This window comes from Gastrolobium bilobum, unplaced genomic scaffold, assembly GCF_033153095.1.
Source record: "Gastrolobium bilobum isolate Gb01-03AN ecotype WA unplaced genomic scaffold, APGP_CSIRO_Gbil_v1 utg4364, whole genome shotgun sequence".
NCBI classification, from domain to species: domain Eukaryota; kingdom Viridiplantae; phylum Streptophyta; class Magnoliopsida; order Fabales; family Fabaceae; genus Gastrolobium; species Gastrolobium bilobum.
The window spans coordinates 520,173-535,686 of record NW_026898973.1 but is presented as its reverse complement, the minus strand read 5'-3'; the positions used below and the strand labels follow the sequence as shown (position 1 = coordinate 535,686).

The 15,514-nt window shown below is 32.3% G+C and overlaps 2 protein-coding genes across 2 annotated transcripts; one reads left to right on the top strand and one right to left on the bottom strand.

Annotated features, from left to right (window-relative positions):
- Positions 1-582: 582 nt before the first annotated feature.
- LOC133285958 (uncharacterized) lies at positions 583-4,035 on the bottom strand. Its single transcript, XM_061483283.1, has 7 exons — positions 3,931-4,035; positions 3,242-3,304; positions 3,071-3,150; positions 2,176-2,284; positions 1,718-1,877; positions 1,258-1,421; positions 583-1,118 (listed from the first exon to the last, which is right to left on the bottom strand). Exons 1-7 carry the CDS (start codon positions 3,931-3,933, stop codon positions 759-761), a joined length of 939 nt encoding a protein of 312 aa, XP_061339267.1. The 5' UTR covers positions 3,934-4,035; the 3' UTR covers positions 583-758.
- Positions 4,036-11,478: 7,443 nt separating this feature from the next.
- On the top strand, positions 11,479-15,420 carry LOC133285945 (uncharacterized protein At1g26090, chloroplastic). Its single transcript, XM_061483267.1, has 7 exons — positions 11,479-11,682; positions 12,871-13,014; positions 13,115-13,189; positions 13,307-13,497; positions 13,575-13,746; positions 13,825-14,244; positions 14,989-15,420. The coding sequence occupies exons 1-7, from the start codon at positions 11,491-11,493 to the stop codon at positions 15,118-15,120; spliced, it is 1,326 nt and encodes a 441-aa protein (XP_061339251.1). The 5' UTR covers positions 11,479-11,490; the 3' UTR covers positions 15,121-15,420.
- The last annotated feature ends 94 nt before the right edge of the window (positions 15,421-15,514 follow it).

Here is a 15,514-nt window from a genome sequence, read left to right as displayed (position 1 = left end):
TTACCATTTTTTTAACTCTCAAACAAGAGAAGAAAATAAACTTCAATTACCTTCCATTCCTTCCCCTCCCTTCCCCTTGGATCTCTTTTCTTTCCTTCCCCTCCAAACTCTCAAACAAAGTCTTAACTAACTTTGAAGCTGCCAAATAATTATAATAAATATATTTATTTTTACTAAAAATCTTCTCTTAACTTTTTACCAACAGTGAGAATCAGTATTATTAAATAAGGATTTCACTCGTTAAAATAGAGATGAACAGAGAAGAATTATAAAAGTATAACCATTGATTTGAAAATTAATAAAAGAAATTCAAACAACTGTATACTTTATCATATATGCACATGCATTTTACTATAAATTTAGCCGTTAATTAATAACTATAACTATACAGTTTTTGTTTAAAGTATATCTATCACTTCAACAGTGTCAAATTTAGTAAATAAAACCAACCAAAATCTGAGTTAGCACGGGTAGATTTAAACTGGATTGGATCTTAAAAAGACTCATTTAAAAACCATTTCAGTCTATCAGATCATTGGGCAAATCTAAAAAATAAAAATAACAAAATTCAACACCTAATATATTTTAAAGTTTATTTAGACTTAGTTATACTGTGTTTACAATTTTTAAACAGTTTACAACGGAACACACAATAACTATCACTGCAAGCAACTTCTATGTACAGCGTCAATGCCAATTGGCAAGGTCTAAGTCAAAATAACCACTGTTGACCAAATTCACAGACATGTTTCAGCTTCCTAACGTCTTACCTTCATTGATGCTCCCTTTTGCCTGCTTGAAGAAAGAGCACCCTGTGACCATGACGAAGGCTTAAATCCACCAGCTAGAAGGTTGGATGCTGCAGTTGCAGAAACTTTTCTTCTTTTAGACTCTAGTTCTAGTCTTCTCTTATCAGAAATGGAAGAACTAGACAATCCAGGGAAGATGGAGGATGCATTGATCAATGCCCGCTTGTCCTTCCTATTCTGGTCAAATTTACTTGAAAACTTGACTTGTTTTGCAGTGGCAACATCTTGTTCTGTAGCTGGAAGTAGTCGTATGCCAAGGCCTCTTTTCCTGGAAGCATTCTCTTCTTCAGCAACTCTTTTCTTTTGACTCTGAGAAAATGGAAAAGCATTAACGATCCTTACAGCAAGATGACAATATTATGTAACAAAAAAAATCCTCGGAGTTAAAAATGGAAATGCAAAAGACAAATAAACTAGGAAAAAAAATATCACTAGCTAAGTAACATACTCTAAGCCGGGCCCGGAGATTCTTATTGAGAGCATAGTCATCTAAATGCCTGGTATCGGATAGCCTTTGGAGACGCACAAGCACTGGTTCAGCTTCCTTCTTTTTTTTCAAATCTTCTTCCTGGTGTTCAAGGCGGTAAAATGGATCTGCAAGCTTCCCCCTCTCTAAAAAAAAAGTTGAAGATAGTTAGCAAACATTAACAATGCAGATCAGTTGCTACACTTGATCAAAGGCAAAAGGTAGAGAAAGGTAAAGCACTAGATTTAAAAGGACAATAAACTCAGTCCATGAAAAACAGCCATTGAACCCTATGGTCTGATAGCATGCTCTCTGTGCTTATACAACAAAATTGACAAGTGCAATACGTAGTACAAACCAGTTGGAGCAAGCCTGGAGATAATTATTACAGAAGAAAAAATAAAAACTGCCAAAATTTCTTCACTAATAAAGAAATTCATACCTTCATCGGCAGGTAATTCAAAAGTTTCTGCATCCTCAACATCAAAATCCTCAGTTTTTTTCTGGGCCCCGCTAATAATGACATATTCACAGTTCTTAGGATCAGTCTGAATGACAATCTCATGTTTACAGCATGCAGACTTCATGGTAAAGCTCCATATCTGAAGGAACCAATAAACATTTGTTAGAAAAAAGTCAACAAATTAAGATACATAGAACAAAATTATTTAAGGAAGTACCAAGACAAAGTAATGTATAAAACTTGCAAAAAACAAGTTATAAGGCATTATACACCCACATACTAGTGGCAAAGAACAAATTAAGTGTTTGTATGCACTTGCAGGGGCTTCTAAGCCTTATTTCAAGTCCACCCATTAAAAGAAAAATAATACAACTAATAACACTGTCACTGTAAAAGTAATTTACATTCAGATGCATTTGCAGTCAACATCAACATACCTTTGTTGAGTAATAATTTCCAACTTGTTTTTTCTCAGCATTGAACCGGACACCCTTGGCAATCATCGAATTGCATCCTCCACACCATATATTAAAAGGCATCTCAAACCTGAAAGCAGTATATTCAGGTAATAGGAAATTAAAGGTTAAAAGAAAAACAATTTGAACATTGTATCCTAGGCAAACCAAGTTTAGTATCTTGGATCTAAAGATAAAAACAACAACCAAAGCCTTTTCCAACTAGGTGGAGTTGTCTACATGAATCAAATGACGCCATTATATTCAGTCAAAAGCCAAATCTTCATTCAGATTTGATCAGATGGGGAATAGCCCCATAATTATAGCTAGAGGAATATCAAGAAAAACTGAGTGAAACCATTAAAAGGGATTTAGTTCTAAATGGCCTCTTTGGAGAAATGGTTTTTAAATTTGATTGAACAAAATGGCATCATTTGATCCATACAGCTAAACCCCAACTAGTGGGAAAATACTTTGGTTGTTGTTTGTTATTGTATATACATCAGCTATTCTGAAAGCAAACACTTTTACAAACAAGCAAACTATAAATCTGCAAGAACAGGTTCCAGCATGTAAGTCTTAAAGAACGTGGATCCATATCAATAAGTCATCATTAGAATATACACATAAATCATAACATCTAACAAGATACTTTCTTTCCGATACTTATATACCTGAAAGTCTCTAGTTCATCCATGTCCAAGATACAAAATAGACATCACTTACTAAAAAAGCCTATCATTCATATTGGTTCCATTTTCCAGACTGTAGAACTTCAAATGAGATAATATAGGACATGACATCGGGGAACTCCCGTTCACAACAGGTATAGTTAACATGACTCAAAGGCTTACTGTAGCTACTGTTAGTTGATTACCTTATAATCAGGATACCCTGATCTAACTTTCTTGCCCTCTCCCGCAAGGCATGTTGGCCATGAAACTTGTTCAGTGAACCCTGAAAACGGGGAGGGGGACAAAGTATGAGTTTCCTGATATTAAACAATTTCCGGCTACAACAGAACTTAATGCCAGTACAGCAAAAATACCTGACTTGGGTCCCATTCCGGGGGATAGTAAAAGTTGTCAGCTCTGGCAGCAGCAAGCGAAGACTGTAAAAATCAAAAACAGAGCAAGCTCAGCAGTCTATTGGGAAATCAACTAACAGATACCAAATACATCACCAGCACCAAAACCCCCTCTTAAGCCAAGGAACAGAAGGAAAAGAAAGAAAACCTTTAGCATAGGAAGCCACAACTAACCAATTACCTACCAACATTAAGTGCTGAATTTCACAGCTTTTCTCGAAAGGAAAACAGTACTATCAAACCTTAATACATAGCTTAATACATATCAGACACAAAACAGTTCTATCAAACCTTCATACATATCTTACCATTATGAATATACTCAGCCTTTTCCCCTTTTACAATATTTCATGAACACGAAGGATTTTCAATAAAGGGTTTGAATTAGTTGCTGATAAAAGGATCTCAACCCAACAAAACGAAAACCCCTTTGTTCCAATCAAAAACAAGAACAACACACGATTCCTACGATCTCCGCGAGTACATAACATCATCAAACAATTCGAAACAAGAAGAATAAAAAACAACCCCTAATCAAAACAGAAAACAGAGAATTGAGTCGGCCAATTAAGAAGCAAGCAATTGAAACGAAAAACCCTAATCATGATCACGCAATCAAAAATAAAAATAAAAAATAAAAAAATTCGCACCATTGTTATCTATCTCTTGAAAAATTGAAAAGGTTTTCCCCACAGCTTCTGATAGTCTTCAATGATTCACAAATTTTCAATCAAAATGAAAACCGTAACCTATAGGCTTCTTTTTCTTTTTTTTATTCTTTTGAAGCTGAAGAGGTTTCGATGAATCTTCCGGGTCGGGCTAACGGACTGGGGCCCTGAAGTCGTTCTGATAGGCCCATATGCATGACCCGATATTGTGTGCCCAACAAATTACCACTTCTCTGTTACAATTATTTCAAGGCGTTTGGTAGAGGATAAATTTTTTTTTTTCCAGGAATTTTGATTTTCAAAAATATAATTTTTATATTCAGTTTATGATAATATCTAAAAATTAAAAATTTAGAAAAATTTAGTTTGCCAGGAATCCCAAAGATTACTGCGAACCAAACGCCCCCAAATTCAATCTTTAATATATTTAAGAGGAGTCTTGAAGAGATCATTTATTACACTTGTATAAATTCAAATTACTCTTATATTATTCAATAAATATTTATTAAAAAAATTTATCTCAAAAATCATGAGATTGAAAGTTCCTATCATATTTATAAAAATATTACAATAATTCAAAATTATTTTTCAAAGTTGAAAAGATAAAAATTACTTGATTATATTCTTATTATTCTTACTCTATACAAGAGTTGACACACACAATTAATGCAATTTGAGTTTTTCCCCATCTATTTGGTTTGGATTTAGATTTTAGGACATGATATACTTACCACCAAAAAAGTTTATCACTTTCACACTTATTAATTAATTATTAATTCTCAATAAGTTATAATCGTTAGATTGATAGAAATCAAATAAGTTATAATCATTAGATTGATAGAAATCAACGGTAATTAAATTAATTGTAAAAGTGGTAAACTTTTTCGATGATAAGTGAATCCATTCTCTAGATTTTAAAATTTTCAATTTGGAAACTTTAATTGTGTTAATTGTTGGCTTCGGATTAGGATATATTAAATATATGTCCTCTTTGAGTGTAGCCCCATGTCACGTGGGATTAATGCCAATACGCTTTTGAGTTTTTCAATCTATATTCGGTCAGGGTTTGGATTTCAATGTTTTAAAATTTCAATTTACATTTGGCTTTCGTGATTCGGGTATGCAGTCAGCTTTAGAGTGTAAATTTTGATCTGTAAATAATTTGACAATATTGTTGTAACATGATCCTCATTAAATTATTTACAATATGATCCTCATTACAATATTTTCCCGTGTTAACCTGTTTAGTCATCAACAGTCTCTGCTCCCTACTAAAGAATAATGCTATAAATCACTGATAAATTTGGAGGGTAAGTTATATTTATTTCTTTCACTATCTATATCCGATGTATATTTTATGCTTTGTAAGTGCGGTTAGATTTTGTTTCGTAATGAATTTTCTTTTCCGTAAAAAAAAAAAAAATGCGTATTATGGATTTGAGGGGTCATGTTACTGTTAGAGAGGGCATTTATCGAGTTTGGTGTAGTGTGTTTATCAAGTATAAGTACTTTTCTTGTCCCTCATTCATCATATCAATGAATAATGCATTATCAACATCAGAAAGCACCACTTTAAAAGAAACTGAAAAGGAAATCTTCTTCGTGCCCTACTCAATCTAATTCCAATTATACCGGCATATATGTATTAAAATATTATATTAGTCAGTTAATTAGATTATCCATTCTGAAGATTTTCTCCATGTTGTAATCATGATTTCATTGTCAACAAGAGCTATCAGAATAGCTTCGTCTTGTTAATTCCTCTATTTTTCGGGATTTCGTGAATGTATCTAATCTCAATTACACTTTTAAAACTGAAATATCACCTCTCATGAATCTCATAATGAGAGCTGCACTAGTGGGTAGCAAGACATAACCCAGCAACTAAATACGACACAATCTCCAAATTGTTGTGAAAATGATGTTGTTGGCAAAATCTTCATACCATCAACCGGTATACTCTCCCCCTTCCTCTGAGAAAAATAAAAGAAATCAGTAGCAGAGAAGAAAAAAATCCCTTTTAATTTTAAAATAATGGTTAATTTAGCCTGTCACTTAAATGTTTTTATTAGTACTTTATAAGCTACTTAATCTATTTTATTGGTATTGATAGAGAAATATAATATACAATTATTAATATAATCTTCTTAAACTTTTGGGTTGAGTTAGGCATTTAATAGCCAAAAAAAAGTTTTTTTACTTGTAATTAGTTTTTTTAATTCATGTCCTTTTAATTCCAAATAAATTTTTTTATAGCCATCATTTCCAAATATTCGGCACACACATGTCAATCAATCATTGGTTCTGATACCTCATGGCAGGGGACCATCATCAATGGGTTAAGATAGACTAATAATATCAAGTGAGTCCGACACATTATTTCAATCCAAAGCTTTAAAGCTTTGAGTTTATAAATCCTTTCACTTATGTATACCATGCTTAACCCATTTCTTTCCAAAGTGAGAGTTTTTTTATTACTCATACTTACATTCCCAATATTTACCAAAAAGAAAAAAAATGATCCATATGTAAATCAATGAATTCAATTTGTAAATTAAGATTTGCATACATCCCTTTTTTTTTAGAAAATTTGCAACGAACACTAACGAACCAATTTAAATATTAAAGGAAATAAATAATTCAAAATTCAAAAACAAAAATGAAAATGAACAACTTTTAGTATTTCACATATACTTGATTTCCATACTAGCAGAAATGTATAATGATGGATTTTATGAATTGGCAAAAGGGATTAAAAAAAGAATGGGTTCTCATTAATAATTGAATTTTATTTTAGGGTCTCATATAAAGATGGGTTTTTATGTGCAGACAGATGCAAAAAAGGATAATAGTATAACGTGTGGCATACCAGCTAATCCTATCTAAATATTTATGTCCTAAGAAAAAGTATCAACACAGTGCATAGTGGGATTTGAAGGAAGAAATTATTAGGGTTGGATTCAAAATGGTGAATAATTTTGTAAGGAACAAAAAGAGAAAAAAAACAAATGCAAAACACATGTTGGTTTAATTTAATTCATTAATAATATTTAATATATAACGGATGAATGTATATATATACATAAAAAAAAAAATAGTCCTATATATGTACGAGAACAACCTGGGCTATGATCGCATAGTAAATTTTAGATAAAATTCTTCAAAGAAAACATTATGGTTTTACACTTACAAAACTCATTAAGATATATCATCATTATGCTCCAACGAAAAATCTTTCCAATTTGCATGTGCCGTGCCGTTTCAGCCACTCATGTTTCTTTAATATCACTCACCAAAAAACCATATTCTTTGAATCATTACATTGACGAAACAAGTAAATCATGGTAATCATAAAAATCAAATTGCACTGAAAACCTGAAAATGTATAGTTGTGTTCACCTTATTCCTAACTCAAAAACTAATGAACTTGATACATGTACAATCTCAAGCTGGCAATGCAATATCATATTATTATACACAATAAAAAGTCAATTAATTCTGATTTCTGGTTTCAATATCATCAAGCAGACCATAAAAAAGGAAAAAGGGAAAATAAAGTTAACAAAATAAAAATAAAAATAAAAAGGATTTAGTAGCATCATCTAGGTTATCAAAGCTTTAACTAACCATTCTTTTTTTATCTCTTAACACTCTTTGGTTCAATTGAGATTCCTTCAATGGTGTAATGGGTTTGGACCTGTTGGCACACGACGCTTCTCAACACCATAACGTGGATCAATCTCTGTCTCTGACGGGTCTGGTTGCACTGCCATCGCCGGTGAGTGTTTATGATGATTATGATGATGCTTTAAGAAAGGAGAAAAGTCAAATTTGCTAGCTAGAACTTTTCTGTTGATCAAAGGGTGATGAGAGGGTAATGAGAAACTAGTTCTTATGACTTGATTCTTGTTGATCTTGGACTTGAGATTGTAGCACTCATGAAATATTAACAAAATCAGGGACAGCCAGAGAAGAATAAGAAGTACTTGAGGGATTTTGAAGGCCATGTTGTAAGAGGAGGAGAAGGCAAAAGGTGAGAAGGAGAAGCATGGAGCAGTGAGATGAGGGGAAAAAAAAAAAAACTCTTTTAGAATGATGGATAGAGAGAGGATTTTAGTGATGGAGTTTTACAAGTTGGACTTGGTGAACTCAAGGCATAAATTAAGATGAGAAATGGTGGGGGAAGGAGTTGAAATGTGTGTGAATTGGTCTTTCATGTGAAACCTAGCTACATTAGAGTATAGAGTTCCTTTTTTAATGAGGAGGGAGATGAATGAGAGGGAGGTACACCCTTTTCCCAATGAAAGTTCCTTAGAAATAAAGGATAAAAAAATTAGGATCATGATGTCAATTGTCAAACCTGGAATTATGTATGATTATGTTAATTATTAATCCCTTGAAAATTCTATATGCTTTAGGGAAATGTCCAAGGTCTCTCTCTCTCTCTCTCTCATATTTCTGAAAATAATAATAGATGATTGGGTGCAAGGAAAGATCCATGCTGGTTTTAAGTGAACTGCAGCTAAATTAAATGGGAGGGGAATGTGCAATCCATATTTTCTATCAGCAAAGCAATGTTAAGAACTATTTGACAAACTGTTATAGAAAGTGAATGACAAAGTAACAGATGAAATCAAAAGTGAATTTGAGAGAGGGAAAATCATTATATCCACTTTTGTTTTAGGGACACATTGGTTATCGTGTTGTAAAAAGTAATTTTATCTCTTATAGATATATAAAAGTGTATGGGGCGGGGCTAATATTTTTTTTTCTTTTTATCTTCTTTACACATGATTTCATATGGGCTCCAGCAGAAGATAAAAAACACTTCATGCACTTGCATCAAGTTTTGTGTCAATTTTTTATTTATTTTTTAAATGATGGCCCCACATTTTTGTTTGAGCAGGAGATAACTTATTCTTTCCTATAAAATGAGAAAAGTTTTCTCTTATTTATATATATATATATATATATATATATATATATATATATATAGGGTTTTATAATTCTCATTTAACATGAGAATTCAAATTTTTCTACACACTCTTCGATTTCCGTGCTGACATGGGTTCTACATATAATTTTTTCTAACACATGGATTCCACATGTTTTTTATCTCTACAACATGAGAATTGAATTCTCATTTAACATGAGAAAATCAAACCCCATATATATATATATATATATATATATATATATATATATATATATATTGTTGGACAAAGAGTATGTATTCTTGGAATACTGAAAATGAACTCGTTAAATAGAAGGAATTAGACAGTCAAAGTAAATTACCTTTATCCCCTAAGGTTACCTTTTTGGTCATATTATAAATTCAACCATTAAAATCCAGTTTATTGATTTGGTTATATGAAATCAATCGGGTACATATTAACCAGGTTGTATGTATTTCTTTGTATTATAGTCAAGGGCTGTTCGAATGAACATTCGTTCACTTCAACTATTTTACCTCCCGATTCGGTCATAGACAACCTATAGAATTCACATTTTTTTTTGTGTGTGACGTGATCTCAAATAACTTGCTTAGTCCAAATTCGAATTAGACATTCTAGCTACTCTAATTTTTAAAGAAAACTTCATAAAATACATCAAACAAGTAAAAAAGATACATAAGTGGAACATTTAATTTGAATGGGTGAAGTAACAATGTAGCGAAATTTAGTATAAACATAATAAAAATATTACTATAAAAACTTAGCTATATAGACCCATACTTGAGTAATATTATATGTATTTGTTTTTCATATTGTACTGGATAAAATTATCTCCTACATGCACATAAAAGTATGTGAGCCCATATAAAGAAAAAAAGAGAGAAAAAGATGGGCACCATACATTTTTATACGTATGTAGGAAATAATTTTATCTTCTACAATACGAGAGATATTAAATTTATTTATATTATTTTATTTTGTTTATACTCAAAAATTTTGGGCTTCACCGTTTGATTTTATTATAATTTTTATGCTACACTGTTCGATCCTCCACAATATCATCTTTAGGAGGGGTTTAAAGTCTTAATACTGGGACCCGCTCCAAATTGGACTAGTCGCGAAGCGATAAACCGATTGAAATATAACAAAAAAAAAAACCTCGCTTGTTTATATTCTTATTATTTGCTCATAAATAATCCATCAAATTATTTATTTTTTATATAAAAATAAACCCTTTGGTTTATTTATTTTTTATATAGAAAGAAGCATAAAATTATTGAAAATTTACATTTTAAGAAGTGAAGTCATATATTGATTAAGAATTGATTAATAAAGATAATATAAATAAATAGATTTTTAAACTCAATGTCTTAAGATTTTACTTTAAGAAATAAGTTCAAGTTTATTTATAGTGATAGATTTAGCTTAGCTCATTAATATTAGTCCCAATGAACTTCCCTTAGCAGCGTAATAAATACATGACAAGAGTCCATAATTGTCAACAAAATTAGTTAATTAGGACTTAGTTAAAAAATTTATATTTTTTTTGGGGATATATTATATTTATAAACATTTTTGTTTATAAATTATATTATGTATTCTACGGAGTACACCCACTTGAGAATGTACTCCTCTTGTAAACAAAAAATTTATAAACATAACTCTTCCCTTATTTTATTTTTTTATTTTTTTTAGGATTTATTACTAAAACCTATCCTTAATTTTGCATTTTCCAGATAATTAGGAATTTTTATGGGACAGTAATTGAGCGTTATGTTTTAACCTTTTAAGACCTTACTTTTGATAAATAATGATTCTATGCAACAACCATTGATAGGGTTAAGGGAAGAGATGTGGCCATGTGGGAGCACAGAATAGATAGAATCCTATCAGATTTTGTTATGAATTACTTGGATTTCTAGTTTATTTTTATTTTTTTTCTACATTGAGTAGTTTATCATGTGCTTAATGTTTTTATGAATTATTAGCCCTTGATTCATTTATTTAAAGGTTATATACGTAGTTGGGAGATTGGTATCCGAGTTGGAAGTACATTGAGCAATTGGAACATGTGATGTGAAGGAGAATCAATTATCACTTGTCAATCTATATATTGATTATAATGCTTTTATTATTAAGTTTATTATACGCTCCTATAGAAGTTCAATTTATTCAAATAATGAATCGATAATTGTTCCGAATTTAATAATATTGATTGAGAGACAATTAAAGGATTATCTCTCTTTTGATATAAAGAATTAAGAATTTAAGACATACATACACATCAATGAAAAAGATAAACTATTAATCATTATGTATTAATTTGTATAAATTTTCGATTGAGTACATTCCAATAAAAGAAAGTTTAATTTATATGAATTATGATGCTTTTAAATTTACAAAATTCATTCATTTAAATATAAAAGTATTAATATGTATTTTATATTTCTTAATTATTTATAATACTAGAAGTTTTTTTCTTATAGATAATTAATTTTGCAAGTATAAAAAAAATTATTTTTTCCTTAGAGAAGATACTGTGTCTCTGGTGTGTGTTATACCTTGAGAAGTGAGAAAATCGTAAACGATGGGCACTGCTTTATCTTTCTCGTTTCCGCTTCTTATTGGAAACCCCATTTCTCGTTCAACACCTCAACCACCTATCGCCGTGGCGGCTTCTTCGCAGGCTGCTCCCGCCACTTCTTCAACAACCAAATTGCTCACTTTTCTCGGCAAAGGTGGCTCTGGCAAAACCGCCGCCGCTATCTTCGCCGCTCAGGTACCGTTTTCATCTTCAATTACAAATGCACCTCTCTCTCTCTCTCTCTCTCTGCACGTCATTGGTTAACTTAAAAAACAATAATACAAATTTATTCGACATTTCCAAATTGTTTTATTTAAATAATAACAATAATAATTTTAGGGGGTGATTGGCTGAGCAGTTGAAAACTCTAAGTATGAAAATTATTATTTTTACAGTGCTTAATTTTTTTTTTTTATTGTCTGAATTTACTTTATTATTATTATTATTATTATCATTATTATTATTGATTTTTGTTTATATGCAAGGATAAAATAAAGTGGTTATTACCAAACAAGAGGGAAGAAAATGATTTTATACCAAGCATATAACAGTGAAAATCATAACATTTTTCATATGTTGCTCCAATCTCAATCGGTTTTCTATTTTTAACACCTTGTCAACCAAGCACATAATTAGCGTTTAATTTATCTAAAAAAGTCGGCATCTTTGAGATTGAAAATTGCAATTTGATTGAATGCTGCATGAATGTGCTTATGTACTTTCATTTATGCAAATTTCTGAGCCCAGAAATTGGAAGAAAAATAAAAAGGATGAATTAGTCTTGGGATTGGGAACTTCTGAATTGTTATAATATGTTAGCGTTGAAATTTGGATCAACTGAGCATGCTAGATGATGAAAAATACAAATTTGGAGAGTAAGGGGAAGTCATGGTAGAATATAGATTGGTATTTCGTAAGGAAAAGGATCAAGGTACAATATTTGCAATGCTGATGATGCCTTTATTATTAAATGTGGACATGGTAGAGTTCTTCCTGTACAATTTATGCTTTTTAATGAATCTGGTATTTTGATTTTCAAATTCTAAAACTGTAGTAAATGTCTGTCTACATTAGGACTTTGCAGTGACAGACCTGTCTGATTGACTCTTTATCTTTTGAAAATAACACTTCTATGCTATATTTGGACCTAAGGATAAGGTCATTAATGAAGATGATTATGGATTCAGAAAATGAGGGAACCTAATTTTTAAGTAACTTTTCCATCCCCTCTTCCTCACATTTTCCCATTTCTTACAGAAGCCACAGAACTTCAGATTCTTTCTTTTGCCACAAATGTTTACTGATAAAATTCATTTTCATCCAAGTTTGACTAGAATAGTAATTAATCTCTCTTTTTTCCCCATGTATGTATGTTATTTTCAGCATTATGCAATGGCTGGATTGAACACATGTTTAGTGATACATGGCCAAGACACTACTGCTGACTTTCTCCTAAACCGTAAGATTGGAACTTCCCATGTCGAATGTAGCAAGAACCTCTCAGCTGTTAGGTTGGAAACAACCAAAGTGCGTGTCGTTTTTTCCATTTCCTCCCTCTATATATGTCAACTTGTTAACTTTTGGTTTCTGTGTATAATGACTTTTGAGTATTCCTCTATGAGTGAAGATGCTTCTTGAACCTCTAAAACTTCTGAAGCAAGCAGATGCCCAGCTTAATATGACACAAGGCACACTTGGAGGGGTGGGTACGTAATATGTTTTCTATATCATATTTTATCTATATTTATGATGGGCATATATTCCCTTGATTACGTTTTTATACTGGGACTCTGTCCTCCTCTTTTCTCTGTCATAATAGATTGTTGGAGAAGAGCTTGGCATCCTGCCTGGGATGGACTCAATCTTTTTGGTACTTGCACTTGAGAGGCTTGTAGGATTTTTGGGGACTGCAGCTTCAAAGAGCCAACAAGATAAATTTGACCTGATAATATATGATGGTATCAGCAGTGAGGAAACCCTGCGAATCATTGGTGGAAACAGTAAAGCAAGGTTTTGGAATTGCCACTCTCTCGAGCACACATACACACCCTTGTCATTATCTTTGATTTAATATTGTGATTTTGTAGATTGTACTTGAAATATCTCCGCAACTTGGCTGAGAAAACTGACCTTGGGAGATTGGCTGCTCCTTCACTCCTGAGACTTGTGGATGAGGCCATGAGAATAAGTAACAGCAGATCTTATTTCAATGGGGGAATGAGTTCAGAAATATGGGACTCTTTGGACCAATTGCTGGAGGTAAGAGTAAATACTGTTTAACATAATCACATCTTGGCAAAAAAATTTAAGGTTCTATATTGATTATGTGTTGCCCAGAGAGGATCTTCTGCCTTCAGCAACCCTCAGAGATTTGGTTGCTTCCTTGCGATGGATCCAAACGATCCAACCTCTGTGAATTCTGCGTTACGATATTGGGGGTGTACAATTCAGGCTGGTGCTCAGGTTTCTGGTGCTTTTGGGATAACCTCTCGGCAACAAAATCTAGAATCATTGGAAAGGGCAAAGAAAAATTTCACACCCTTGCCTTCTGCATTCATTTCAAGTTTGTCAATGAACAGCCCAATAGATTGGAGCAGAGTTCTACTGGACACTCTCAATGAAGATGCTAGGCATCTTCTTACTTCGCTATCAAGTCAATGCAGTAATGTGCCATCATCAGTTAAATTTGATATAAAAAGAAAATCGGTTACTCTCTTCATGCCAGGCTTTGACAAATCAGAGATCAAGCTATACCAAGTATGTAATATTGTTCTGCTCATATATTTTATAATTTTTTTTCAACCATGATCTTGATGGTGCTCCTTTTTAAAGAATTTAAGAGAAATGAGGCGAATATTGTACTCCTGGGCATAAAAATTAAATCAAATATAATAAGGTATCAAGTCATCACTATGCACGCAGTGTTTTTTTTTTTCAAACTTGGACCATGTAGATGATGGGAAGAGTATCTCGTTATTCATATAAGTTTTGGTCAACTTCAAGGTGGATAAATTATGAAACTTGCAAAATAGATGATGGAATTACTTTTTGAACTGTGCACATTTAATTAAGGGATTAATGTTTTTCATGTTGTAAGAGATAATTTTATCTCCTACACATATATAAAAATGTGTTTGGTCCATTTTTTTTCTTTCTTTATTTTTGCTATTTCTGGTTGAACTGGATAGCTTAAATTCTATGTTTGTGTTTGACACTTGTTATATGGAGTTATGTTGTGCTTCACTTTCTATTACAAATTCTGCACTTCTCTTTTTTTTTTTTTTGGAGTTACCCAACCCTAATTATCTCTTTGAGACGAGTTGGCTACCTCCGGTATCCCCACGAGCTTCGACTCTTTGAGCCGGCTCCTGCGTGGTGCAAATTTGGTCATTATGTTAGACTTTAAGTTCTATACAATGTTGGTTTGGTTTGGAGAACTATTGGGAATAAACAAGGTGCTGATTGCTTTTTCTTTCTTTCTTTCTTTTTAATTAAATGCAGTATCGGGGAGGATCTGAGCTGTTGGTAGAAGCTGGAGACCAAAGACGTGTCATTCCTTTGCCTCCAGAAATTCAAGGAAAGGTTGGCGGAGCCAAATTCGAGGACAGAAATCTTGTTATTACGTTGCTATAACCTTGTTATTCTTTTTCCTTTTCATCTTTTATGCCAGAGCCCTGAGCGATGTACCATGCCTGCTGATGATTATTCATGTTACAGCATAGGCGATTCCTTTTAGTCATAATTTTTGCATGTCTTGCTTTCATCAGTGATTAAGCGAAGGAACAAGCATAGTACATTACTACTAGTTAAACTATACCTCGTATATTTGGAGAATCCCTGTTCTTGTTTTTGCTAGTGTAGGGAATATATTTCACTTGTTCATTATCTCCTTTGAAGTTTACATCGGTATCATAGGTCTCCAGTTGTCTGATCAAAATAATCTCATGTAGAGTTCCTTGAGTTGCTACTAAGACGACAAACATTTTATGGAAGTGTTAAATATTGTTCTGTTGGATCTCATTTCTTG

Bases quoted from the DNA above. Each gene is read 5' to 3' on its own strand.
- LOC133285958 (XM_061483283.1), bottom strand. The intron at 3,151-3,241 runs GTATTTTTGCTG...CCCCGTTTTCAG, and splicing joins CGGAATGGGACCCAAGTCAG to GGTTCACTGAACAAGTTTCA. The intron at 1,119-1,257 runs GTATGTTACTTA...CCATTTTCTCAG, and splicing joins ATCTCCGGGCCCGGCTTAGA to AGTCAAAAGAAAAGAGTTGC.
- LOC133285945 (XM_061483267.1), top strand. From the start codon at position 11,491: ATGGGCACTGCTTTATCTTTCTCGTTTCCGCTTCTTATTGGAAACCCC. The intron at 13,190-13,306 runs GTGGGTACGTAA...CTGTCATAATAG, and splicing joins CACAAGGCACACTTGGAGGG to ATTGTTGGAGAAGAGCTTGG. The intron at 13,498-13,574 runs GTTTTGGAATTG...GTGATTTTGTAG, and splicing joins GGTGGAAACAGTAAAGCAAG to ATTGTACTTGAAATATCTCC.